The sequence below is a fragment of the Phocoena phocoena genome, chromosome 8 (assembly GCF_963924675.1).
Source record: "Phocoena phocoena chromosome 8, mPhoPho1.1, whole genome shotgun sequence".
NCBI lineage: Eukaryota > Metazoa > Chordata > Mammalia > Artiodactyla > Phocoenidae > Phocoena > Phocoena phocoena.
The window spans coordinates 104,253,796-104,279,346 of record NC_089226.1 but is presented as its reverse complement, the minus strand read 5'-3'; the positions used below and the strand labels follow the sequence as shown (position 1 = coordinate 104,279,346).

The 25,551-nt window shown below is 59.1% G+C and overlaps 4 protein-coding genes across 6 annotated transcripts in view; 1 reads left to right on the top strand and 3 right to left on the bottom strand.

The window, feature by feature from the left end:
• PC (pyruvate carboxylase) overlaps positions 1 to 14,886 on the top strand; it is a 104,641-nt gene extending 89,755 nt beyond the window's left edge. For both annotated transcript variants that reach the window (XM_065883135.1, XM_065883134.1), the window contains exons 10-21: positions 626 to 808; positions 9,916 to 10,060; positions 10,427 to 10,516; positions 10,607 to 10,828; positions 11,339 to 11,495; positions 12,075 to 12,315; positions 12,422 to 12,671; positions 12,897 to 13,141; positions 13,227 to 13,406; positions 13,485 to 13,733; positions 14,008 to 14,148; positions 14,249 to 14,886. In XM_065883135.1, the coding sequence (XP_065739207.1) occupies positions 626 to 808; positions 9,916 to 10,060; positions 10,427 to 10,516; positions 10,607 to 10,828; positions 11,339 to 11,495; positions 12,075 to 12,315; positions 12,422 to 12,671; positions 12,897 to 13,141; positions 13,227 to 13,406; positions 13,485 to 13,733; positions 14,008 to 14,148; positions 14,249 to 14,497 (2,352 nt within the window). In that variant the 3' untranslated portion in view covers positions 14,498 to 14,886. The remainder of the gene's footprint in view (positions 1 to 625; positions 809 to 9,915; positions 10,061 to 10,426; positions 10,517 to 10,606; positions 10,829 to 11,338; positions 11,496 to 12,074; positions 12,316 to 12,421; positions 12,672 to 12,896; positions 13,142 to 13,226; positions 13,407 to 13,484; positions 13,734 to 14,007; positions 14,149 to 14,248) is intronic.
• On the bottom strand, positions 3,366 to 5,798 carry LRFN4 (leucine rich repeat and fibronectin type III domain containing 4). Its single transcript, XM_065882528.1, has 2 exons — positions 4,450 to 5,798; positions 3,366 to 3,927 (listed from the first exon to the last, which is right to left on the bottom strand). Exons 1-2 carry the CDS (start codon positions 5,796 to 5,798, stop codon positions 3,366 to 3,368), a joined length of 1,911 nt encoding a protein of 636 aa, XP_065738600.1.
• A 1,862-nt stretch (positions 14,887 to 16,748) lies between the features above and the next one.
• On the bottom strand, positions 16,749 to 19,908 carry RCE1 (Ras converting CAAX endopeptidase 1). 2 transcript variants are annotated; one of them, XM_065882530.1, is made up of 8 exons: positions 19,711 to 19,895; positions 19,453 to 19,555; positions 19,275 to 19,358; positions 18,946 to 19,024; positions 18,246 to 18,413; positions 18,048 to 18,119; positions 17,716 to 17,778; positions 16,749 to 17,415 (listed from the first exon to the last, which is right to left on the bottom strand). In XM_065882530.1, the coding sequence occupies exons 1-8, from the start codon at positions 19,893 to 19,895 to the stop codon at positions 17,180 to 17,182; spliced, it is 990 nt and encodes a 329-aa protein (XP_065738602.1). In that variant the 3' UTR covers positions 16,749 to 17,179. The 2 variants fall into 2 exon arrangements, with proteins under 2 accessions (XP_065738602.1, XP_065738603.1); XM_065882531.1 differs by lacking the exon at positions 17,716 to 17,778 and having other exon boundaries at positions 19,711 to 19,908.
• A 130-nt stretch (positions 19,909 to 20,038) lies between these two features.
• Positions 20,039 to 25,551, bottom strand: part of TOP6BL (TOP6B like initiator of meiotic double strand breaks) — a 106,425-nt gene continuing 100,912 nt past the window's right edge. The window contains exons 12-14 of the mRNA XM_065882723.1: positions 24,211 to 24,286; positions 20,292 to 20,479; positions 20,039 to 20,192 (exon numbers count right to left, since the gene is read on the bottom strand). Of these exons, the coding sequence (XP_065738795.1) occupies positions 20,127 to 20,192; positions 20,292 to 20,479; positions 24,211 to 24,286 (330 nt within the window). The 3' untranslated portion in view covers positions 20,039 to 20,126. The remainder of the gene's footprint in view (positions 20,193 to 20,291; positions 20,480 to 24,210; positions 24,287 to 25,551) is intronic.

Here is a 25,551-nt window from a genome sequence, read left to right as displayed (position 1 = left end):
GGCTCCTCCCATTTGGAAGGAAGGGAAGGTGGGGGGACACGGAGGCCTTCCCTGTCACTGCATATGTTATACGCTCCCTGGCCCCCTGGCCTGCCTCCGCTTGCCTTGCTCTCATCCTGCAGCATCCTTGTCACCTGCCTGTGTGTTTCCTCATTTGTTTGTCTGCCCCCTTGGCCCAGCAGGCTGGGAGCCCCCTGCGAGCAGGGGACTCTGTTTTAGCTGCTCTGTCCCCACTACCTGGCACGAGGCGGGCACACATGCTGTGGAATGAATGAGTGAACTAATGAATGAACCTGAAAAGCAAGAGGGCTGGTCAGGCGGGCGGGGTGGCAGGTTGGTGGGATCTGGCCGGCTTGCCCTGGTCCCTCCGTGCCCTGCAGGCTCCGCATTAGCCCTGAGTGCTAGGCGCCAAGCCCTGGGGCTGGCAGGGCACGCCCTCCCCATCCCTTGTCCTGCCCCCTTTCTCCTCTTGGGGAGGAGGGAGCAGTGACTGTGGCCCTTCCTCCACACGGTGGGGTGCCCCTGGGTTTGCTGGCAGAAAGCAAGAACTTCACAAGCCAGAGTTGGGGTTCACCTGTGCATGGCCCTCAGCACCCTGCCGGCCCACGCTGGCCTCTCCCCGCAGGTGTTCCGGAGCGGGGAGGGAATGGGCATCCGCCTGGACAACGCCTCTGCCTTCCAAGGCGCTGTCATCTCCCCCCACTACGACTCCCTGCTGGTCAAAGTCATCGCCCACGGCAAGGACCACCCCACGGCCGCCACAAAGATGAGCAGAGCCCTTGCCGAGTTCAGAGTCCGAGGTGTGAAGGTGAGAGTCTGCAGGCCCGAGATGCCCATTGGCCTCTCGGTCAGGCCCTGTCAGTTGTGTATAGCTGGAGATGGAATCACAGCCACATACTGTCTTGTCCCTGAGGCCAGCGCTGCTTGAGTAGCTGCGGGCACTCCCTGGGCAGACGCTGCCGTCAGACACTCTGCAAGGCAGGAGGGGCAGAAGGACGGGGCTCTGCCCCTCGGAGATCACACTGCCCAGCCCCCTGTGGAGGGTGGCGGCCTGGCAGACCCACTCCTCCTCACCTGAGAGTCCCGGGGGATGCTCTCCCCGTGCTGAGGACACCATCCCCTGCCCACTGCGCACGGGGAGCTGGGTGGCTGACGGCCCCTCCGCACCGCCCTCTCCTCGGCTGCTCCAGCCCTGCTGCGTCCAGGCTCGGCGCTGGGTCTGGGGCGCATGGGCAGCGCTGTCCCCTCTCAGCCCCACGTCATTCCCCTCACCTGTTGACATGCTCCACGGTGTCTGGCAGGTGCTCCGAGGGTGCAGAAGCGTTTTGAAAAAGCACGTGGGAGGGAGTAGCCTGTGGGGCTCGGCCCACCTCCCAGGGTCCGTGTTATGGGGCCTCTGCACTTCCGTGAGGAGCCTCAGGGCTCCCGGTCGGGGGGCCATTTCCTGCACAAGTGGCAGAGACGTGTCGTGACGTGTGCTCCACCCGCTTCTTGCTGCGGGGGCTTGGTCTCCTACCACAGTGTCCCAGGGCTGCTTCCGGTGGGGGGTGGCCAGTGTGCAGGGGGCCCGGCCACCCCACCCCTCGCCTGCCTGCTTCTGTTGCTGTGTTGTCCTGTTGGTGACCCCGGCTGGCCCCCCCGTGGTTGTGCCCGTGGGCCATAGGACCCTCCACCTGTCCTGTGGGCTGGAGGGCTCCTGAGCGCCCACTGCCTTAGAGCTGGCAGGTGGAGAAGGGAGACCAGGGCCATGGGGGCCTTGAAGGGGCCGAGGAAGGTGGGAGGCTGACAGCAGGCTGGGGCACCAGCGTCCTGCCCAAATGTGCACCTGGACCAGGCCAGTGGCCCTGCCAACCCTGCGCCGCAGCCCTGCAGGCCACCTGCCCTCCCCCGCCTTCCCCTGTGCCTTCTCCACCCTCTCTCCGCGGCCCCTTGCAGGGCTCACGCTCTCCTGCTCTTCTCTGTTGAAGACCTTGTTTCATTTTATTTAAGCCAGGATCTCTTGGGCCACATCCAGGTATGTGTTCCGGGGCTGGGCGGGCAGGCACATGTGTGTGTCGATGCCATGCACACATACAAGTGTGTGAGCTCGGCCTGCCACGTGTACACACGCACCTTATCGCGCCAGCTCTCACTGGGCTGCCATCAGAGCCACAGTGGGCCCCCTTAGGCAGAAAGGGCCACACCCCCCTCAGCACAGGCACAGCACAGCAGGCCTGGGGGCCAGGCCCACCCTCCGCAGCGGGACCCGGGCACCTGCATGTCCTCGAAGCACTGGGTGCACGGGCTGCGCCACACGTGCCCGGAAGAGTGTTTGGAGCACTGACTCCGCCCAGCTGATGCCCAGGAGCAGTGGTTGTTTGAAGGCTGGAGGAGGCCTGTCTGGGCCAGAGGCTGGTGGGGACCTGGGCCTGGAGGAGGCAGGGCAGGGCACGCCGCCCCGTGACTGTGGCTCCTTGAGGTGGGGACTAGAGCAGGGGCCGTGTGGGCGTGGTCCCCCTTGGTGTTTGCCCCTGGGTGTCCAGCGAGAGCAAAGCCACGAGGGGCGTCAGTGGAGCAGTTGAGAGCCAAGATCTTGCTCAGGGCTTGCATCCCTGACAGGAACCTTCTGGGGGGCCCCAGACTGAGAGCAGGGCAATGGGATTCCAAGTCCCTTTCCAATCCCTTTGGAGTGACATTTTATACATCCAGAAGGTGCCCTGGCTGATGGTGAATAAGGTTGTCACCCACGGGAGCCAATGGGGACTTCCTTGCTGAGTTGCTAAGAACGTTACCAGCCAGGTCCCTTTGCCCAGAAGGGCTGCACCGCCTCCCACCTGCCCCCTTGCTGCCCAGTGCGCTGTAACGCCCATGCCAGGCGAGGGCGAGACATCCTGCCCATGCGCTGTCAGGAAGGGGCGTTCCCTGCGCGCAGACGTGGGCGAAGAGCACAGAGGCGCTGGGCCCCACAGCACTCCAGGACCCGAGGGCACCCCAGGCTGGCTGGGCCTCCACGGGGCTGGTAGCCCCAGCACTGACCCCGTCTTGTTTGTGCCTCCACTGGCCCGGAGTCCCCCCTCTCTTTTCAGGAAACCTAGCAGGGCAAGACCAGAGACTAGCGGTGAGGTGACCCCAGTAATTTTATTATAAAGAAAAACAAGACTTGCACTTGGTGGCTGTAGCCCCCGCCTCGGAGGCCGTGAGCACCTGTCACAGGGACCTGTCCCATTTTGCCCGACTGGAGGCCAGAACCAGGGAGAGCGCCCCCTGTCCTTCCCAAGGGACCCAGGGTAAAACAAGGAGGGACTCCCAGGCAGCACTGACCCACTGGGCCAGGAGGCTGCCCACCCCACACCACTGCCGCCCACCCCAGGCTGGCTCCCTTGCCATCACACCACACTCTCTTCCAGCCGCTCAGCGCTGCCCCCCATGCCCCGGCACCCGGCCCCGAGCAGCCCCCCGTGCACAGAGTGGCTCCGTCGGGCCCAGGCTCCTCCGAGGCGCCTGGCGTACCCGTAGCACCCGCCCGTGTCTCCCAGGTCCAGGGAGCAGCTGCGCTGGGGGCGAGGCGGGGGGCTCCGTGGTGGGTGCATCTTGGGTGTGGGGCTGGGGCCCCCGTTGGTCTGGGATTGGACGTGGCTGAGCTTGAGGGGGAGGCGGCCATTCCCGGCCCCCCGGCCCCGAACCAGCAAGGCCACAGTGAAGACCAGTAAGGCAGCCACCAGCACCCCCCCGACAGCCACAGTCAGGGTCCCACCCAGCACGTGGGCCTGCAGGGCATGGCACAGGGGCATGGCTGGCAGCGTGGAAAAGTGGGCACAGCCCAGCAGCCTAGTGGCTGTGAGGTCGGAAGGCCCAGCGGCGGGTGACAGGGCCAGCAGACAGAGGTCATAGTCGGCACCCGGGACCAGGTGTTTCAGCAGGAAGTGGTGGCTGGAGGCTGGGACGATCCTGTGGGCAAGGGCAGGCAGTCAGAGTGCAGGCAAGGGGGCCCAGGCCCCAGCCCACCCCCACCCGCCTCACCACGCGCCCCCAGGCCCCAGCTCTGAACTCCCCCTTCCCCAGGACCACACGGGCCTGTGTGTTCACTGAAGGCAGCAGAGAAAACAAGACAGGCGTGTGTGACCCTGGAGCCGGTTGTCAGGGGCCGGAGAGGTGTGCACGTTGACACCCGGGCCCAGGGCTGGCCTCGAGGCGGTGGAGAGTCACACGCCAGACGCACAAACACCACGCGTGTGCAGGCCAAGCCCACGAGCATAAATGCAGACGGCCGCCAATACCCGAGGCCTCCCCCTCCCCTCCCCCTGCAGCCCGCACTCGGCCCAGGCAGCTCAGAAGCTGAGGAGGGGTGTGTGGAAACCCCGAGGAGGCAGAAGGAGCAGGAGAGGTAGCCAAGCCCGAGGGATGGGGCAGAGTTCAGAGGAGGGCGGCTGGGGTGGCGCTGGGGGCACGGACTGCGAAGCCCCTCCTCACCGGTACACGAGGGTGTCATCCTCGCTGCTGTTGTATTGGATTTGGAACATCCACACGGGGTCCGCCGGCCGCCCTGGCCCCCAGCTCACTAGCCCCGAGGTGGCGGTCACCTCCGTCACCTGCACGGCTGGCTCAGACTCCAGCGTCCCCTCGCCCTCGGCAGCAGTGCGGGCTGAGGCGGCGATGTCCGAGGGCCCCGGGCGGGCCCCCTCGGTACTGCCGTTCCCTCCGTGGGGTAAGGCCAGCACTCGTAGTTCTACCCGCGCTGTGGCCTCGCCAGCAGGGTTGGTGGCAATGCAGGTGTAGCCCCCCGCGTCCGCGGAACCCGTCACCCCAATCTCCAGGGTCCCGTTGGGAAAAGCCCGAGCTCGGGAGGAGTTGCCGACCAGCCGGTCGTCAGGGCCGACCCAGTGCATGGTGGGCGCAGGGTCGCCGAGGGCCCGGCACCGCAGTGTGGCCCGCTGGCCCTCCAGCACCCAGAGGCGCTGCGTGTGGCGGGCAATGAGGGGCGGCTCACAGGAAAACTCGCCCTCAGGCACTGCCCAGAAGTAGCGACCGGCCAGGCTGGGCGGGGAGGCGCAGGTCTCCAGGTCGTCCGGCCGGGCGAGCCGCCGCAGCCACAGCAGTTCGCAGTTGCAGTGCAGGGGGTTCCCACTGAAGCTCAGCACCAGCGGGGCAGGCGAGGCCTCAGCGTTGCGCCCCCGGGAGAAGAGCGGGTCGGGCGCCAGCGTGGCCAAGCGGTTGGAGGTGAGGTCGAGGCGGGAGAGCTGGCCGAGTTGGGCAAAGGCGCCTGGGGGCAATGCGTCGATGAGGTTGTGGTCCAGGTTGAGGGTGTGCAGGGCAGGCATGGTGCCGATGCCAGCCCAGGGCACCTGCCGCAGGTTGTTGTAGGACAGGTCCAGGTCCTCCAAGCTGTCCAGGAAGTCGTCGAAGGCCCCCGGCGCAATGCGGCCCAGCTGGTTGCCGCTGAGAATGAGGTGCTGCAGGTTGACGGGGCCCCGCAGGCTGCCAGTGCCCAGCTCCACCAGCCTGTTGCCATCCAGGTGCAGGGAGCGCAGGCTCTCCAGGTCCCCGAAGGCGCGGGCCCCGATGCGGGTGATGGCGTTGCGGGACAGCGTCAGGTCCACCAGCCCCGTCATGTTGCGGAAGTCTGGCGGCCCTAAGGCCTGGATGAAATTGTCAGCCAGCCGCAGCTCCACTGTGCGCCGGTCCACGTTGGGTGGCACGAACAGCAGACCTCGGTGGGCACAGAGGGTGCTGAGCGACTCAGACAGGTTCTGGCAGACGCAGGGCAGTGGGCAGGCGGCCGCTCCACTGGCCAGCAGCAGCAGCAGGAGCGGCGGGGCCATGGTGAGCACCCTGTAGGGAAGGGTCACAGCCCAGGCACAGGTGGGTCTGGCACAGGTGCCCACTTGCCCCAAGACCCAGTCTCAGGGGCCAGCTTCGAGAGCCTGGCCTGGCGGTGGGGTCAGGGTCAGAGGCCCAAGCGGTCCCCCAAGGCTGAGAGAGGGCTGGAGCCTGCAGGGCCAGGGCCCCCAGAGTAAAGGTCACATTCCCCAAGCAGTTAGGGGGAGTCCGGGCTCTGGATACAAGGTGAGGTTTGAGGCAGGAAGCGGAGGTTGCCATGAGAGCAGGGAGGGTCCCGGAACTTCCTTTCCCCGGTGTCCCCTGGAATCTCCGGCATCCCTTCGGCGCCATCCCCTCCCCCGCCTGCTAAGGTGCCCCTCCCCAACCCCTCCCGAGGCCCCTTGCCCCTCCCTGGCCAACCCCCAGTCTGTCCCCCGCGGCCCCCTCACCTGGTGTCCGCAGCTCAGGGGGCGCGGGCCGGCCTCCCCGTGGGCCCGGCCGGCCCCTGCCGACTCCAGGCGGCTCTCCCGCGGGGGTGAGGCCCGGGGCTGACCAGCCGCCCTCTGCACGCCTTCCGGCCCATGGCGCTCGGGCCCGCGGCCCCGGCTCACTCGGTTCCCGGCACCTTTTCCACGGCGCGGCGGCGGCGGCGGCGGCAGCAGCGGCAGTAGCGGCAGTAGCAGCAGTGACAGGCACGGGGGTGCGAGCCAACGAGCACGCGCACCGTGGACACGCACGTGGAGAACGGACGTGGAGGGGCTCGCGGGGATCCACCGGGGCCCAGGCCGGCTCCCGAGGTCACCCGGATACGCGGCCACTGCAGGGCCCACGGGTGGCTCCTGGTTACGCCCGAGGCCCGGGCCGGCTTGGACCCGCCGCGCAGCCCCCCGGCGCCGCCGCAGTGCACTCACCCTGGCACAGGCGCGCGCGCCCCCGGCCACCCTGGCGCCCCTGCATCCTGCACCGCACTGGCGCCTGCTGCCGCTGCGCGAACCGTCACTCTGCAGACAGCCAGACAAAGCGCCAGCCCGCGGGCCCCTTCACCATCTCCCAGAGACGAGTCTTCGTCACATGTCGCTGGGCACCCTCCCGAACACACCCACGCATGTCCACACACCCACACGTCCCCGCACCCACAGGCAGGGCCGGGTGCAAACCCGCACTGTTGCTGGGACCCTTGCATTCACAGACACACGCTGAAGGTCATAACCGTTCTGCATTGCCAAGTCACGTGGAGGGTCCCCAACAGACACGGGCGTTGCGGGGGGAGGGGAGGGTTTGGGGCGTCGCCTCCCCCTCCCCCCAGGAAGGGCTCCCGCGGGGTGGGGCCGAGAGGGCTCGGCCTTGGGTCTGGTGCCGTGCTCCGCCCCCGCTGCCGGCCCCTCCCTCTTTCCCGGGCTCCCCGCCCTGCCTGGTGCGCTCTGCTCCAGAGCCAACCGGTCTCCGCCTCCGACCCAATTGGTGTGCGCGGCGCGGTTCCCAGCAGGCCGACGGTGGCACGCAGTTTCAAGCTGTGCGTCAGTGGTCCTGGCTGTGCCGACAGCCCCTCCGTCCAGCTTCTGCCCCTACCGGGCCATTTCCCTGGAAGAGTGGCCCGGGACAAGCTCGGCTTAGACGGATCACCTGAGAAGGGGCTCCCGGGGTGTGTGTGTTAGTGGCGGGCGGGGTGGGGGGGCGTGAGTTCCCTGCTTTCTACCTCCGAGATCCGGGGCTTGGGTGGGAACGCTGAGGGCTGAGAACCAGGTCGGGCACTCTGGTCTTTCGTCGTGGCTGCCCAGATGGGAAACAAGGCAAGTCACCACCTCCCCCAAGTATTTCCTGGTCCTCAGGCTACTTAGATCCTTTCCCTTACCTCAGGGAAACAGACGGAACTCGAATCCTGCCTGGTACACCAGGTAACCTTGGACAAGTTTTTTAACCACTGAGACAATTTTCTTATCTATGCCAAAGAGTATTAATTTTATGTGCTTCATAGGGCTGAGAGGAGAAGAAATGAAGCAGCCTGTGAGGGGCTGAGCCACCTGGCCGCTGGAAGCCATTCTTACCGTTGCCACTCCCCCGGCCTCGGCTGTTGCATTTGTAAAATGAAGGCACTGGATCCTAGCCCAGGTCAACTCTTGCTCAGTGGCATTAGATAGCCCCTTGTTCCTCTTCTCCCCATCAGAAATGTTTTCATTCACTCTAAACGTACGTGCTTACTGGCATCCATTGTGTTCCACTCTGTGCAGGGAGTTGGGGTACATGAGGAACCAGATGGGCCTGGTTGCTATCCCCATGGAGTACAGATGGGATGACAGAGGCTCCGAAAATTACAAAGGGGGAGGGGTCTACAAAAGGGGCATGCAGGGTGGGACAGGGGAGGCCTCTTAGGATCCTTCCCACCCCTAGGTGGCTCTAGGTTCTTTAGATGGTTTAACTGGTTTCTTCATCTCAAATGCCATGCCTTGGCGCAGGTGAAATGTCCCCATCTCTTTAAGAGGAGCATTGACTAGTCTCGGGGGCAGACAGGCAGACTGGTCACACTAGACAGGCACGAGGCAATGTCGGCTGGGCCCCACTCTGCAGTGGCCGCCAGTGGGATGCTGGCTGGGGAGGCACCCTTCCCATTCCGGGCCTCCAGGTGATAGGAGCCCTGGGGGAACAGGTAGGATCTCACAGTAGCAGCAGGGCCCAGCAGCTCATGCTGGGCCTGGAGTTCCTACTGAAGGTGCCAACAGAGATCACGAATGGGTGACACACGGAGCTGCCTTCTCTGAAGTAACAGCCAGGCTGTAGCCGTATGGTCATAGGCACACATACACTAGAATCCCTTCCACTTGCAGTCATGGGGCATCTCTCACAGCGCTGGCTCCCAGGCCCCCATGTGGCCTCTAGGTTGGACTTTACCATGCCCTAGCATCATTCTGTCACCCAGCTGTTTAACGAGCAGACTTGGGGGCCCTTGTGCACAAAGCACATGGACACCGGTCCCTCAGACAGCACCCGTGCTCCCAGGCGTGTGAGGGATACAGACAAGCAAAAGATGATGAGGCTGAGGGAGGAACTTTCCAACAGCTGATCCCATGGAGTCCTAGAAAGGGAGCATCTGGCTCCACTGTGAGGGTGGGGGATGAGGACAAAGGTGGTCTTCGAGTTCAGACTTCCAGGAAGAGCTTACCAGGCAGGTGTGGAGGTGTGAGAGCACAAGGCAAGATTGGTGTGGCTAGAGGTGGCCATGATGAGGAAGCCCGGCAGAGGGCATGGCCTGAGGACAGGGGTCACAGAGTCCTGTGGTAGTCGTCTGGCTTGACCAGTGGCACAGGAGTGGGGGGTGAGGGTGATTTTAGTGGAGGTTCTGGTAACTGGGTAGATGGTGAGACACCCAGCAGAAGGCAGAGGACTGGGTGAGAGAAGCTGATTTTGGACCTGATGAGCTTGTGTGAGGGACACACAAGGACAGATGCCCAGGAGGCATTTCCACTTTGGGTCTGGAGCTGGAGGCCCAGGACAAGGCCACCCAGAGAGAGAGTGCTGTGTGGGAAGAGGCCCAGTGACAGCCCTGAGAACTCCATCCTGCAGGGGTGGGAGGGGCCCCCAGTGGGGACCAGGGAGAAGGAGGGGAGCAAGATGTCTTGGAAGCCCAGGGAGAGAACATCCCGGTGGGAGCTGTTAGCAGGAGAAGGCTGGGAAGGAGGGGCCATAGGGAGACCATCAGGGCATGGCCATGTGCTGTGTGTGGTGGGGAGGGTGCTGGAGGCGGAAGCCTCTTTGAAGAGGTGCAGCTAGCAGGGCCAGAAGGGGGCTGCTTTATGCCGCACCGCTGTGGGGAAGGCCGTGGGGTGGGAGGAGGTGCTTATTTCCAGATCCCTGAGGAAGGAGGAGGTGGGGCTCAGCACATGCTCCGTGGCAAGCAAGGAGGGCAGGACGGGCTCAGGCCCCTCACGGCTTAGGGGACTCTGCCAGAACGGGGGTGGGTCTGGTGAGGAGATGGGGGAACGCCACTCCGCAGGGAGGCTTCAGCCTCAGCGTGGTGCCCTGGGGAGCTTGGGCAGCTGTGCTAGCCTAGGGTGGCGCTTTTGGCCTCTCCTGTCCCTGTCTGCACTGCACAGTGATACCCTCCCACCCGCCTCTGTCCTGCAGACCAACATCCCCTTCCTGCAGAATGTGCTCAACAACCAGCAGTTCCTGGCAGGCACCGTGGACACCCAGTTCATCGATGAGAACCCGGAGCTATTCCAGCTGCGGCCTGCACAGAACCGGGCCCAGAAGCTGCTGCACTACCTTGGTCCGGCCCCGAGACTGCCCTTCTCTCCCCTCCCAGATGCCTTGCTTCTGGCTCCCTGCCCAGAGAGCTTCCTAGCAGCCCCTGCCTCTGTCCTCAGTCTGGTCCTGCACCTTCTTCCTTGGCTTCACCCTCCCACCCCGCCCACCTTCCTTGCTCCTGATCTTAGAGGCCCCCCTTCCCATCCATGTGGCCGTCACTAGGTCCCCACTGCCTGGACCCAGGAGGCCCTGGCTTTGGAGAGGACAGGGGCCAGCTGGAAGACCAGGGATCCTGGAGGAATCCCCCCATCCCCGAGCCCAGCAACTCTCTGCCCTCAACTCAGGCTCTGCCCAGCCTGCCCTGACCCACTGCCCACTCTCTCCCCAGGACACGTCATGGTGAACGGCCCAACCACCCCGATCCCCGTCAAGGCCAGCCCCAGCCCCACGGACCCTATTGTCCCTGTGGTGCCCATAGGTAGGTGAGATTCATTCTGCTACCTCATAGGGGAGACAAAGAGGAGGCTGCCCCCTGCAGGATGGGTGCTAACGCCCCAGTCTGCCCTAGGCCTGCCCCCAGCTGGTTTCAGAGACATCCTGCTGCGGGAGGGTCCCGAGGGCTTTGCTCGAGCGGTGAGGAACCACCAGGGGCTGCTGCTGATGGACACAACCTTCAGGGACGCCCACCAGTCACTGCTGGCCACGCGTGTGCGAACCCACGATCTCAAAAAGATCTCCCCCTATGTTGCCCACAACTTCAGCAAACTCTTCAGCATAGAGAACTGGGGAGGTAGGCTGGAGGAGGGATGGGATGGGATGTGGGACAGTGCATGGCAGGAATGTGGTATCCACAGTACAGGCAGGCCACTCGGGCTCTCCAGGAATAGCTAGAGATGTTAACACTGAGGGAACGAGTGAGAACGGAACAAGGCACGACATTCATGTGTTTAGCAAATAGTGACTGGTGCCCGTTCTAGCCAGTCCTGGTGCTGGGCATGAGATCGCAGAGCTGAGACCCAGGCAGCTCAGGGTCAGGGAGGAGATGCCTGCCTGTTAATTATAGCACAGTGAGTATGGGGTGAGGGCTGTGAAAGCGGATGCAGAGGACACAGTAAACCTGAGCTGTCCCAAGAGATCAGCAAAGGAAAAAGTCTGCAGGAATTGTGGCTGGGACGCGAGGGATGCTGAAGATGAGCAGGGCCTGGTGGTAGGGCCAGAGGCTCAGGCTGCAGAGCTGCAGGGCGTGGTGGGGTCCCCAGGACGTTTCGGGGTTGACCTGGGCTTCTTGGTCCCTGTGCAGGAGCCACATTTGATGTTGCGATGCGCTTCCTGTACGAGTGCCCTTGGCGGCGGCTGCAGGAGCTCCGGGAGCTCGTCCCTAATATCCCGTTCCAGATGCTGCTGCGGGGGGCCAATGCCGTGGGCTACACCAACTACCCCGACAATGTGGTTTTCAAGTGAGCCTGGGGTGGGGTGGGCAGACACTGCACGATGTGGCCCAGCAGGTGCCAGGCCACAATGCAATGGCCTGCACTCCCCACAGCGGGCTTGAAACCAAGTCTCTCGGTAGCTGTACCCAGCAAGGGCTGCAAGTTACAGTCAGAGAACTGGGAGGGCTTCCAGTGGAGGCCCCAGGAGGGCAGGTGACTGGTCCCAGGCCACGTGGTATAGAGCTGGGGCTGAAACCCAGGCCTCACTGTCTCCCTCAGCCTGCCATTCCTTTGCAAAGCAGAATCCCCAGCAGACCCTTCGGACTTGGGCAGACGGAGCTGCACTGCACGTGACTAGCACAGGACAGCTCCGGTCCTTGCCGGATGCTGCTGGGGCGACCCTGCCCAGCCCAGGCTGCCCTGGAGAGGCCTTGTCCACACTATGGACATACTGTGGTGCCCCCTGGCTCTGTGGGTGCCACGCCCCCTGCCAGACCCGACCCTCAGAGGTTATTCCCCAGGGGCTGCAAGTGGGCCAGGAGGCAGAAAAGGATGTGCTGTAGGGAGTGGGGTGGCGCTAACCCCTGAGCTCTCCTACCCACTCAGGTTCTGTGAGGTAGCCAAGGAGAATGGCATGGACGTCTTCCGGGTCTTTGACTCCCTCAACTACCTGCCCAACCTGCTGCTGGGCATGGAGGCGGCGGGCAGTGCCGGTGGTGTGGTGGAGGCCGCGATCTCCTACACGGGTGACGTGGCCGACCCCAGCCGAACCAAATACTCCCTGCAGTACTACATGGGCTTGGCTGAAGAGCTGGTGCGAGCTGGCACCCACATCCTGTGCATCAAGGTGCCGGGGCCCAGCCCACCCCCCGGAGTCTCCCCACCATGTCCCTCATCCCCCCATGTCACGCCCCCTCCTCACCGTCTTTCTTTCTCCTCCCCTCTTCTCTTAGGACATGGCAGGGCTGCTGAAGCCAACGGCCTGCACCATGCTGGTCACCTCCCTCCGAGACCGCTTCCCTGACCTCCCATTGCACATCCACACCCACGACACGTCAGGGGCGGGCGTGGCAGCCATGCTGGCCTGTGCCCACGCTGGCGCTGATGTGGTAGACGTGGCAGCTGACTCCATGTCTGGAATGACTTCACAGCCCAGCATGGGGGCCCTGGTGGCCTGTACCCGAGGGACTCCCCTGGACACAGGTAGGAACAGCCGCAGCCCAAGGCCATTCCCCTCTCAGAGCTGCAGCCCTCACCAGTCCCAGCAGAGTTGGGCATATCCTAGAATCCAGATGCTCCGGCCTGGCTTGGTCTTGCCTTCCATCAGCCACGTCTGCGATGTGGCCTGACCTGGCCCTGGGGTCCTGGGAGGAGCATCTGGAAGCTCAGCACATTTCCAAGCCCTCTCCGCCTCTGGCCTCCCTGCAGGGGTGCCCCTGGACCGTGTGTTTGACTACAGTGAGTACTGGGAGGGGGCCCGGGGACTGTATGCGGCCTTTGACTGCACGGCCACCATGAAGTCTGGCAACTCTGATGTGTATGAGAATGAGATCCCAGGGGGCCAGTACACCAACCTGCACTTCCAAGCGTATAGCATGGGGCTCGGCTCCAAGTTCAAGGAGGTCAAGAAGGCCTATGTGGAGGCCAACCAGATGCTGGGCGACCTCATCAAGGTGAGCCAGGCCCAGTGCTCTTACCCCTGCCTCTGGGCCTCTATACAGTGCCTGGCACCCTAACCCAGGGGTCCCCTCTCCTCAGGTAACCCCCTCCTCCAAGATCGTGGGGGACCTGGCCCAGTTTATGGTGCAGAATGGGCTGAGCCGGGCAGAGGCCGAAGCTCAGGCAGAAGAGCTGTCCTTCCCCCGCTCAGTGGTGGAGTTCCTGCAAGGGTACATTGGCATCCCCCACGGGGGGTTCCCTGAACCCCTTCGCTCCAAGGTAAGGAAGGCCCAGCACAACGTGGTGGGGCGGAGGGGAGTCCAGGAATCAGGCCTGACCCTCTGCTTTGCACCCCAGGTGCTAAAGGACCTGCCAAGGGTGGAGGGACGGCCTGGAGCCTCCCTCCCTCCCCTGGATCTGCAGGCACTGGAGAAGGAGCTGATGGAACGGCATGGGGAGGAGGTGACCCCGGAGGATGTACTCTCAGCGGCCATGTACCCCGACGTCTTTGCCCACTTCAAGGACTTCACTGCCACCTTTGGCCCCCTGGACAGCCTCAACACCCGCCTCTTCCTGCAGGGACCCAAAATTGCAGAGGAGTTTGAGGTCAGTGGCTCTGGCACCCATCTGCACTCCACCCCAGCACTCCTGCTATCCCTAAGGACCCCAGCACATCTAGAGTGCCAGGCTTTGGCTTGGCCGTCACTGGGCCTCGTGAGCTATGGGTTCACAAAGTGCCCTTAAGAGACCAGGGAGCTAGGCCTTTACAAGGGAGGAGCTGAGACCCAGGGAGGGGGTACTTGCCTGGGATTGGGTCAGGGGGCTGCCCTCCCCGCACCTGCCCCCATCCCAGCTCTGAGCCTCCACACCCTCCCTGCAGGTGGAGCTGGAGCGAGGCAAGACGCTGCACATCAAAGCCCTGGCCATAAGTGACCTGAACCGGGCCGGCCAGAGGCAGGTCTTCTTCGAGCTCAATGGACAGCTGCGATCCATTCTGGTCAAGGATGCTCAGGCCATGAAGGTACAGCGCCCCCCCCCCCCCCCCCGCCCCCGCAACAGGGCCAGCCAGGTGGTGGGGATGGGCAGGGCCTGGTGTCTCACGTCCTCTCCCCTGTCTGCAGGAGATGCACTTCCACCCCAAGGCCCTGAAGGATGTGAAGGGCCAGATTGGGGCACCCATGCCTGGGAAGGTGATAGACATCAAGGTGGCAGCAGGGGACAAGGTGACCAAGGGCCAGCCTCTGTGTGTGCTCAGTGCCATGAAGATGGAGACTGTAGTGACTTCGCCCGTGGAGGGCACTGTCCGCAAGGTCCACGTGACTACAGACATGACACTGGAGGGTGATGACCTCATCCTGGAGATTGAGTGATCTTGCCCCGGACTGGCAGCCTGGCCATCCCCACCCCAAGCCTTCAAGGTGCTGCGCTGCCAGGGCAGGCCCAGGCCAGCCAGTGCCTGAGGGCAGGAAGGCCGGGCCCTGGAGCTCCTGTCCTCAGTTGTTTGTGGCAGGAGAGACACTGCCTGTGGTGGCCCATGCCTTTCCTCCTGCCCTCTGTCCTTTCCCTGCCAGTGGACAGTCGCTCACATATTCATCCCTTGCCAAATAAGGGTCCCCCCCTTGCTGGAGACTACAGGTGGGGGTGCAGGCAGGCCTGAGACCTAGGGAAGCAGACTTAGGGGCCCTGCCTCCTGCAGGGGAAACCTAAGTCCCAGGTCTGAGAACTTCGCTCAATAAAACTGGCTTTCCCCTTCCCTCCATTCTGGGTCCTGTGCAGCCCACCCCACCCTAGTGCCACACGGCAGAGGGGCAGGGCTGCCTCTTGGACTCCCCCATGGGTAGGGGGGCAATCAGTTGTATCTTCCTCCTAGGAGGGTAGGTGAGGATGACAACAGTGGCCCTGGTTTTACGTCGCTACTAAGTGCCTATTGTATACACACCCCAAATAGGATTAGCTAGTTGTCACTGAGAGCTTGGGTTGGGGAAGGGGTTGTTCCAAGCACTTAACACCTATTAACTCAACACCTATTAACACTTTCACCCACTTTATAGACACAGAAATGGAGTCAAAGGCAGGTTAAATAACTTGTCCAGGACCCGACAGCTAGTTAAGAGGCGGAGAGAGTTCAAACCCAGGCTGCTGGTGGACTTGCTTCTCAACTACACTGCTTTATTTTCTAAGCTGGGACCAACCCACCATCCTATCCAGAACTAGATGCAAACAGACACCACTTTCCAGAGGCAGACGAGACCCTTGGGTGTGGGCACCTCTGGGTGTGGATTTTGGTGGGAGGTTAGAAGCACTGAACTGAGTCCCAGGATCAGATCCTGCCTGACCCCCTGACCCCCAAATCAGCCCTCGGGAGAATCCCAATTCTTCCCTGCAGTTCCCTCACCTGTGGGGTGGGACAGCAACCTTGCCCGTGTCACTGCACTGCTGCCCACCGCACAGGGGAGGTAAGGATGGTGAGTAAAGAGAAAGGCAGGGGGGTCCCTGGGCAGTTCCTGAGCAGGAGCGTAAGGAAGAGGAGGGACAGAGCCCAGATCCCCTGACCCTCAGGGGACCAGGCAGGAAGTACATCCCAGCACCCTGCCAGCCTAGTACTCTCAGGGTACTACACCTAACCTTTGGTGTGGTCCTGGGCCGCCTCCTCTCTCGACTCCCAGATCCCAAATGTACCCTCTAAAACCAGCCTGTACTCAATTCCTTGGCTTCCCTGACAGCTGCTACACAGGCTGGGGGAGAGGAAAGCTCTCCAGGGAGGTAGGTATGTGACTGTCACGATGCCCTTTTAGATCCAGTTATAGTTTAGCCACAGCCAACCTGCGGGAGCTGTGGGGAGTGACTGCATAGCGGTTTCCTTTCCTTCGACCACCAGCCTCAGGGAAGGGGACTTGGGACAACCTCCTTGAGTCTGGAATGGGACCTAAAGGGATAACATTAAGAATGTTTAAAAAAAAGCCGGGGGGTGGTGGTGTCCTAGGGGCAGCGGAATGAGACTATAAGAACCATTCCAAAAACACGAGGAAGAGCAGGTAAAATACTACCAAGTTCTAGAAAGAACCCTGAGTTACAGTGTTGCTTGGCAGGGTTGCTTATGCTTGCTGGACCTTTGTTCTGGGTTCCTCCACAGACCAAACGACTGGCACGGTGGCAGAGGTCTGAGGTGGAGAGAGCCAAAAAAGCCTCCCCGGTGACTGAACTTCCAGTTTACACTTATTTCCTCTTGTGTAATGTGAGGCTGGTAGACTTCGGGGAGGTCCTGGTGGAAGGCCCATAGTGGACTCCCCCACCCTCTCAGAGGCTGGAGGCTCCGTCACTGGGGTCAAGGCCCTGGGTTCTACTCTGATCCTGGTAGATAGGCACAGGTCCCAGGATGAGCTGGGCCCACACCTGGTACCTAGTCCCAGGCCCACCTGTGCTAGGACTTGGGGCCTTGCTCAGGAAGGAGAAAGCTGCAGACCCAGGGCAACCACAGGCTCCCATCCTGTCTGGTACTTCAGGGAACTATGCCTACCAGGCTTACCTGCCTAGAGGTTAGTGTTCAAGGTAGCCAGGACCAGGTGGGGGGCATATACCCAAGACCCCAAAGAGACTAATTCCCAAAGGTCCAAGGCCATGTTACCCAAGTTAAATCTCTTTAATATCCCAATACAAAGTCCTGATGCAAAAAGACAATGAGAAAACCCTGGGAAGGTGGGGGGAGGGTTTTTGTAAATTCCACCCCCGAGCAGCTTTTCAGAGGCAGGGGGGACAGAGCAGCTCAGAGAAGCAACAGTCCAAAGTGAGGAAGGGAGTGCACGGCTCCTGGGACCCGCCCCTTGTCCCCTCACTCCTGGCTGCTCCTCAACCCCCTTTCAGGAGGGGCCACATCCTTTGGATATCTACTCCTTTCTCTTGGTCCCTGGGATTCAACTAGCCCTGGCTTCAATCCCCTACAAAAATTCCTGAGTTCTCGGGGACCCCAGCCAGCTCCCCCCCTGCAGTACCCCTTGATGGGGAGGGGCTGGGAAGCCCATGAGAGTTCATAGGAGTGTATACAGGAGCGTGGGTCAGGAACACAGGGGAGCCTCTGAGTCCCCTGCCCGCTCCAAAAGCACACAAAGGGGAAGGCTGCCGTAGAGCTTAGGGTCCGTGAGGGGCTGGAGCAGAAGCAGGAAGAATCCCACGCCCAGGGCATAGCCTGCCAGCAGGAGCCGCCTCTGCGGATGCTCCAGGGCCGCACATACGGCAGGAAAGCCCATGTAATTGCAGAAGGAGTGGCAGAGAACCGGCCCAATCAGGTGTCCTGGGGAGGGGAGACAGAGTAGCTCATGGAGCAGCCCCACCACCTCCCCGGGCCCTTCCAGGGCTAAGACCCTTCATCCCCTGAAACAGGAGATCACTGCCCCACCCATCCACCCACACACCACAGCCTGTGCTTCCTGCCAGCTCTCAAACCACAGCAGGCCAAGGGCCCAGGCTCAGCCTGTCTCAAGGACTGCGGTAGAAGAAACTTGTCGCTCCTAGAACAGACACAGATTCCCATTCTCCCACCCACTCCTGTGGGCCCTTGAGCCCCAGGGGACCCGAGAGACTGAGGACCAACCTGTGCGAATGAAGAGGAAAGCAGTGTAGGCACCGAAGACAGCTGTGTAGGAGAACTGGAACGCTGGAGACGGGGAGGCCTCGAGTGACCACACCTGCATGCCCTTCCTGCCCCAGCACTGCACACCCATCAGCCAGAGACAACCCCTTCCCCTGGGGGCAGTGGCTGCCTGCCCCAGTACCTAGGCTGTTCTCTACACCCCAACTCCCATGGTCAGCGGCCCCTCCAATACTGTAGCCCTCTGTTCCCCATTCTTCCTCCAGAGTGACTTATCAGGGACACCCTCACACACCCAACCCAGGACTGCCCCAGGCAAGCTCTCTAGGACTCACCTGCAGACAAGAAGATGCTCCCCACACTGCTCTGGCGGAAACGAAGCTGCTCAAAAATGTGGTGAAAATGGGCTGAGGAAGATGAGAACCACATCACATTCCTCCCAGCCTGCCCCATAGGCCCTGCCCTTGCCCCAAACCCCAGTCTTGGTTCCCATGCCAGGAACATTTCAGCAGGACTAGGCTGGACAAACTCACCAACTCCAAAGAAGAGTGGGCAGGTGAACACAGCAGGGCCCAGGCCTGTGCACGGTGCTAACATGGGCAGCATGCAGGCCCGGAACACCAGCTCCTCTGTCAGGGGGGCGATCACTTGGTTCCGCAGCCAGCGCATGTCCGTGAGGCAGCGGGCCCAGGAGCGAGGGGCTAGGGAGGGGATTCCGGGCAAGCAATGAGTGACTAGCTATTGCACAAAATGACCCTAGAGGCCCCAAGGGCCCCTCTGCCACAACCTCCCCCTGGCCAAACTCAGCTTAGGCATAAATACTTGTGAGAACAGGAAAGGGTCAAATTTTCTTATCGGACCTAGTATAAAACAGCGTCTCAAGGGGACCGAAAAGGGAAGGCATTAGTAGCTGAGGCAAGGTGTCCTGACTGTAAACTCTGGAAACATCAAAACTTGCCCAAAACCAGCTCTAGTTTGGGAAACCAAAGGTTAAGGGAAGTAACGGACAATGCTTTCCTGTCCACAACAAGTACTACCTGGGGTCCCTACAGGCCTCACTGGACATCAGGAACTAACTCTTTGAGACCACCGGATATGTGCTCCCACTTTACTGATGAGGAAACAGAACATCTCATGTCTCATGTCCAGGACCCACCATAAGCGCACTGATCCCCTTACCTCATTGTCCTGGACTGCCTGTACCTACTTTTTTCCTTGGCCCTGAGGACTCACCTAGGACAACCTTCAACCTATCTGCCAGGTCACAGGGGCAATCCATAGAGAGCTGCATCAGTGGGCCCAGGAAAAGGATCTGGGGGCAGAAAAACAGGAGCGATCAAAGGAAAGTTTCAAACCATAATCCACTGCCCTTGCCCAGACATGGCTTCATGAGACTTCAAGCTTCCATAGATGCATACCCGAGGGCCCTGAGCCATCTCACAATTCTTGTCTCCCATCAGTCAAAAGCTGGATACAATCAAGATTAGAAAAAAAGGCCACGGAAAGAAGCGTCACGCTAATAACAAAGAGCAGAGAAGGAAAAATAAAGCAAGAGCACTCACCATGGTCAGCAGCAGGGGCAGCAGCGCTGCTGGAAAAATGCCCTCCAGCCTGAATCCCATCAGGGTGAGCAGGGATGTGCCTGGCTGAGCCACAGGAAAGGGGGCATCAGTCTTGCTTCCTCCCCCAGTGAGCCCTGAGACCTCTCGCCCGCTACCCTCTGCCCCGCCTCCTTCGCACCTGGATGCCTGTAAGTTCCCTCCAGAGTAGCACGCAGAGGGGCGAGAGACTTGACACTACCAGGACACTGGTGAAGCGCCGCTTGATTACGGCAGGATGGTCCCTATGAAGGAGGCAGTAAATTCAAGGGGCCCACAACCACCTCCTGACAGCGCGGCCCCGCCCTCTGTTCGCCTAAGCTCCGCCCATAGCCCCGCCTCGTGGAGGCGCGGGTTCTGGCTGCGCGCGCGCGCCCCCGCGCGCGCGCAGCCCCCGCACCTGGGCAGCTCGCTCTTCCAGACGTAGAGGCTGCCCACATAGGAGCAGGCGAGGCTGAGACAAGAGAACACGGACACCCAGCAGCACAAACCGGGGCCTGGACCGCCCAGAGCCGCCGACTCGGGCTGCCGCTCCGGCCGCGACACCGACAGCAGGCGAAGCCCGTCCCCGCCCAGCGCCGCCATCGCGCCCGGACCCGCGGCGCGCCCCAGTGACGCGGTCCCGCCGCTGCCAGGCCCGCTCCGGCCGGAAGCGTGGCGACGTCACCCGGCGGCGCGGGCTCCAGCCCCGCCCCCGACTCCTCCCCGACACTGAAGCAGAAACTGCGCGCGCAGAGTAGGTTTATTGAACTACAGACAACACGCGGGCCCGGCAGCGGCGGGGGCAGACGTGGAGGCGGCGGGAGGGGGCCCGGTTCAGGACGCAGAGCCGGGACTCAGCCACTCGGACAGATTGGAGATTTCCTGCAGCCACAGCGCGTCCTGCGGGAGGAAAGGGGGCCCGGGGTGAGGACCCCTCGACAGCGGCCGGGTCCCCGCCCTTCCGCCGCTCCCTCCCCTGCGCGGCCTTAGCCCGGTTACCTCCAGGCCGCTCCTGGGGCCCGTCCTGTTTCTGCTAGGGGTCAGGGGAGCCGCGGTGGGTTCCGCGCGGCCCAAGGCGGCCTCTGACGGGTTCAGGGCCCGAGGGGAGCGGAAAGCCCGCGTCTCCTCCACTCCTTGGCAGAGGCTGCCTCTTTTGAGACTCTTGTTTTCTACTTGCCCGCTGGTCCCTAGGAGAAAACAAGGCCGCTCATCTTACTCCCATATCCTGTGCTAGGACGACCCTTGGGGGAAACCTGGGAGAAAGGGAGGAGCTGGAGTCCGGCTCTCTTAGCCCTCCCACCTCAGGACCCTTTCACCTTGGTCCTGCCCGGATCAAAACCCGCAGCTCCGGGTCTTCAGGGTCAGGCTGAGGCTGCACAATAGCTTCGGGGTCTCTGTAGCCACTGAGCTGGGCCTGGGAAGAGGCATCTGGGCTTGAACCAAGCCCTCACTTGGGGCTTGCGCCCACTTGGTCACTTCACACAGATTCCTCATGGAGTCTGCACCATCCAGCTCCTCCCTCCCTGCCAAACTGTGATTCCCCTGCCAGAAAGCCGGCCTCACCTCTCTCCCCCTTTGTTCGGCACGCTGCTTAGGCAGTGCAAACTTAAAGTAAGTTTGGATCTACAGGTTCTTCCTGAGCACGTCCTAGGAATGTAGATCAATGAGCTGTTCCCTGGGTGAAGCTCACAGATGGTAGGAACGATGCAGAAGTGTGTACAAAGCCCAGGGGTAAAACAAAGAAGCTGTTAACCATCTCTGTAAGTGAAAAATGGTTTCCTTGAGGAAATGTCTGAGATGGGTTTTGAAGGATGAAGAGTAATACACCAGACTGACAAGGCAGAGGAAAGGATTAACAGGCTGAAAGGGTTAAGCAAACACCCAAAGGCATTAAACAGTATCCCACACAAAATGCAAAGTGGGGGGGGGGGGGGGCGGTCCAAAGAGATGAATCTGAATGGGTTAGTGGGAATCAGAGAAGGCTAAGAAATGAATTTTTATCTGTAGGAAATAGGAAGGCCGTGAAGAGTTTTTAAACACTGGAGATATATTGTTAATTTTGTATTTCAGAAAAATCATCATTCGTCAAAGGTGTGGCTTAGAGTCAGCTTAGAGGAGGGAAGACCTCAAGAGCCCAGAAGAAGTGAAGGCAGCGGGGATGAAGGAGTCAGAAGTATTCATAAGGCCAAATTGACAAGCCTTGGTAGTAGACTGGATATGAAACATTAGAATGGGGGGCATCTCAAACGAATCTCAGGTTTCAGATGTGAAAAACTGGATAGGTTGTGCTAGTAGTCATGACAGAGACTGAAGAAAGAAGAGCTGATTTTGGGTGTGTGTGCAGAGGGCAAGATATCAGGAGAAAGGAAATTGAGGTACCAGTGGGACCGCCATATGTAGCAGCCTACTGAGCAGATATATCTCTCACCTAACACTCAGGAGAGACCTGGAATGGTCATACCAGCTGAGGAGTCTTCTGCCCAGAGGCAGGGGTCAACGCCTGGGATGGAAGAGAGCAGCCAGGGAGGGACTGCAGTATGAGCACTATTTGGGGGTGGCCAGAGGAAGCTAGTCGAAGAGAGAAGAGATGGGGAGAACCTGGTGAGTCATAGTCTCCCAGTGCCAAGCTCTGCAAATAATCCAGGTGTGATAAAGATAAATGCACAGTCATCAATTTGGTAATTAAGAGGCCTTCCCAAACAAGAGACTGCAGTTCAGAGGCCACAGGGAAAGCAAGTGCCCTGGGTTAGGGAGAGAATGAAAGAAAGAGAGGGAAACAGTGTAGCTTGCTTTTTTGAGAACCTTGATTGAGATGTGATGGAGAGAGATGATAGGTGGGAGAAGTTCAAGATCATGGGAGATATCCTTTTGAAGGTGGACCTCCTGAGGGAAAGGAACTCAGAAAAGAAGTTGAAGGTACAGAGATGATAACATGCTACCATGAAAGCAGTAAGGATAATGCCACCCCTTAGCCTGGAGGGGGTGAGTCCCTATGCTGATAAGGTTCTGGCAGTGGAGGGAGTACAAACTGGGTGAGTTTACTGAAAAAAGAGATTAGTAAGTGAAGTAGGAGGCTAAATCAGGAGGACGAGGCTTGGTAGTTTTTTAAAAGAATGGAGTGGCGGGCTTCCCTGGTGGTGCAGTGGTTGAGAGTCCGCCTGCCGATGCAGGGGACACGGGTTCGTGCCCCGGTCCGGGAGGATCCCACATGCCATTGAGCGGCTGGGCCCGTGAGCCATGGCCGCTGAGCCTGCGCGTCCGGAGCCTGTGCTCTGCAGCGGGAGAGGCCACAATGGTGAGAGGCCCTCGTACCGCAAAAAAAAAAAAAAAAAAGGATGGAGTGGCCACTGAGGAGAAGGCCAGGAAGACAATGGAAAGAATTGACAAACTGAAGGCTCCTCAGAGAATGGACCACAGGTGTACAGTGGCATCACACACTTAGTGATTTTCTTCAGTGTAGCTGCCCATGTGGAACATAGGACTGACGGCAACTAGATTTGCAGCTCTGTAAGGCAGAGCAGCTCAAACACTCTTCTAGGGGGCGGTCCACCAGATCATAAACACCTAGATTTTAAGGCTTATGTTGCATTTTAGAGAAAGCATGAGCTTTAGAGGCAGCAGGAGTTCAGATCCTCCTCCTGCTAAGTGCTCTATCCTATCTGAACCTGGGTTGTCTCTTGTGAGAGGGGGCCAATGCTACCCACCCCAAAGGGTCACTGTGAGAGTGGTCACTGGAAGAGCCTAGCATCTCCCTGGGTCCACAGAAGGTGCTGAATTAAATGTTAATTTTTTTCTTCTAAGGAAAGTACTTATTCTTTTGTCTTTTCACTACATAAATACTGAATCATATGTGGTGAATACTGAATTGTGCTATATGATACACTTCCATTCTTCTAAATCTCCAAATCTAAATTATAGATTCTTGGCTTTGTACCAGCCTTTGCTGCAGGGTTCTTTCCGGGAGGAACAGCCCCCACAACATTTAAAATACAGTTTAATTGACAGAATGATTCAGAAACACATCTTAGGCCTAAGCACAGACGCCATGCAGTATGTTGTAGCTGTTACCCTGGAGAGAGGAATTTTACCAACAAAGCACGGTGCTGACGGTGCTGAAAGCAGTCCCCAGATTCCCTCAAGCCCAGGCATTGTTTGGTCCGACAGTGCATCCCCACCAGCCTGGCTCTGTTAGAGATAGACCAGAGCCAGACTGCCTGGGTTTGAATTCTGGCTCTGTCATTTACTAGCTGTGTGACCTCAGGTAAGTTTATTGACATCTCTGGGCCTCTGTTTCCTCATCTGTAGAATGAGGATAATTATAGTACCATAGTACTGTTTTGAGAATTAAGAGCGTTAATACACTTTCAAATCTCGGACTAGTGCCTGGCACCTGCACCATACCAGTTCAAGCACCAGTGGCTATGATTATTTTCAGACATACACATCTGCTACTGCAGGCCCTGAAGGCTGTTTAAGTGTTGGAGGGAGGGGAAAAGACAATATAATCACCGTCACATTACACACACTGACACCTCCCCATAACGTTTATCAAGGTTGAGGTGGTGTCTGCATCCAGGAGCAGACTCCGGAGCCCCAAACACAGTAGTAACCAGAACTAAGGACGGCCACAGTAGCAACACTATAATGATGAAAACATGAAGGAACCAACTGAATTCAGGGCCCTGCCCCATCATGTGCAGCTATCTAACTGCACAAACTGTGAGAAATTTCTAGTCCTATCGTAGCAGCTTTCGGAAGGGAATGCCTCCTGCTGCCCCAGAATACCCAGAGTGGTGGTGGGAGCCACGACCAAACCCCAGAACATTGCTGTGGTGTAAGGTGCTATCTGAAGGTTTGAAGTCACATCTTTGACTTCCCAGCTTTGATCCAGGGCTCACCTGAAAAGCTGAAACCTTACCTGCAAGGAGCTCCAGGCTGCTGTTCTCATGTGCATCCTCTGTGCTCTGCTCTGCATTATTTTTCTCTGGGAGCAGCTGCTTAAAAAATTAGAAGTCCTAAGTGAGTTTTGCAGAAGCATGAACAAGCCCCAGTGAGATCACATGCCTGGTGGCTTTGTTGACCTCACAGGGCTTTCCTTCCTCCTTCACCTGGAACCCCCTATTACTTCCTCCTGGCTCATGTGAACCCCCTGCCCAGCCCCCAACTTTTAAGACTTCCTTCTTCTTTTGGAGGCTTTGCAGTTCACTCCAGCCATTCCGGGCATTTCCTAGCTTTTCTGAACTCTGGTCACTCATGTACTGTCTGCTCCATTCCTTGGGCTCTTTTAAGTATGCATTGCATGCCCCTTTTCATCAATTTATGTATTTATGTCCATTTTCTACCTCTTAAATTCCCTGTAAGGTTCATCATGCCTGTATCTCTTTTACAGCTAGCATAGTGCCTTGCACACGGTAAGTGCTCAACAAATGACTGACTGAGGTCAAACATGGGAAGCCACAGGTCACATTTTGTAGTCTTGTGTAGCTTTCAAAGCCCTGCTATTTGGTTCAATTTGGACAGAGAAACAAAGGTCAGAACCCAGTCCTCCCAGCTCCTTGTTTTTCAATACAAGTATATAAAAATAGATATCCTCTTCATCAAAATTAAAAACTTTTGTGCTTCAAGGGACACTTGAAAGTGAAAAGTCAACCCACAAGAATTGGAGAAAATATTTGGAAATCATATCTGATAAGGGACTTGTATCCAGAATAAAGAACTCATAGTTCAACTTTAAAATAACAACCCAATAAAAAAATGGGTTTGACAAAGAATTTGAATAGACATTTCTCCAAAGAAGAGATATAAATGGCCAATAAGCACATGAAAAGATGCTCAACATCATTATTCATTAGGGATATGCAAATCAAAGCCACTATGAGATACCACTTTATACCCACTGGGATGGTAGTAATAATAATAGATAATAACAACTGTGGATGAGGATATGGAAAAATTGGAACCATTACACAGTGCTGGTGGGAAAGTAGAATAATGCAGCCAGTTTGGGAAACAGTTTGAGTTACCACATGACCCAGCAATTCTGCCCCTAGCTATACACCAAAGAGAATGACAAACATATGTCCACACACACAAAAATGTTTACATCAGCATTATTCATAATAGCCAAAAAGTGGAAATAACATGTCTATCAACTGATGGATGGATTAAAAAATGTGGTGTATATCCATACAATGGACTATTACTCAACCATAAAAAGGAATGTACTGTTACCTGTTACAACATGGATGAACCTTGAAAG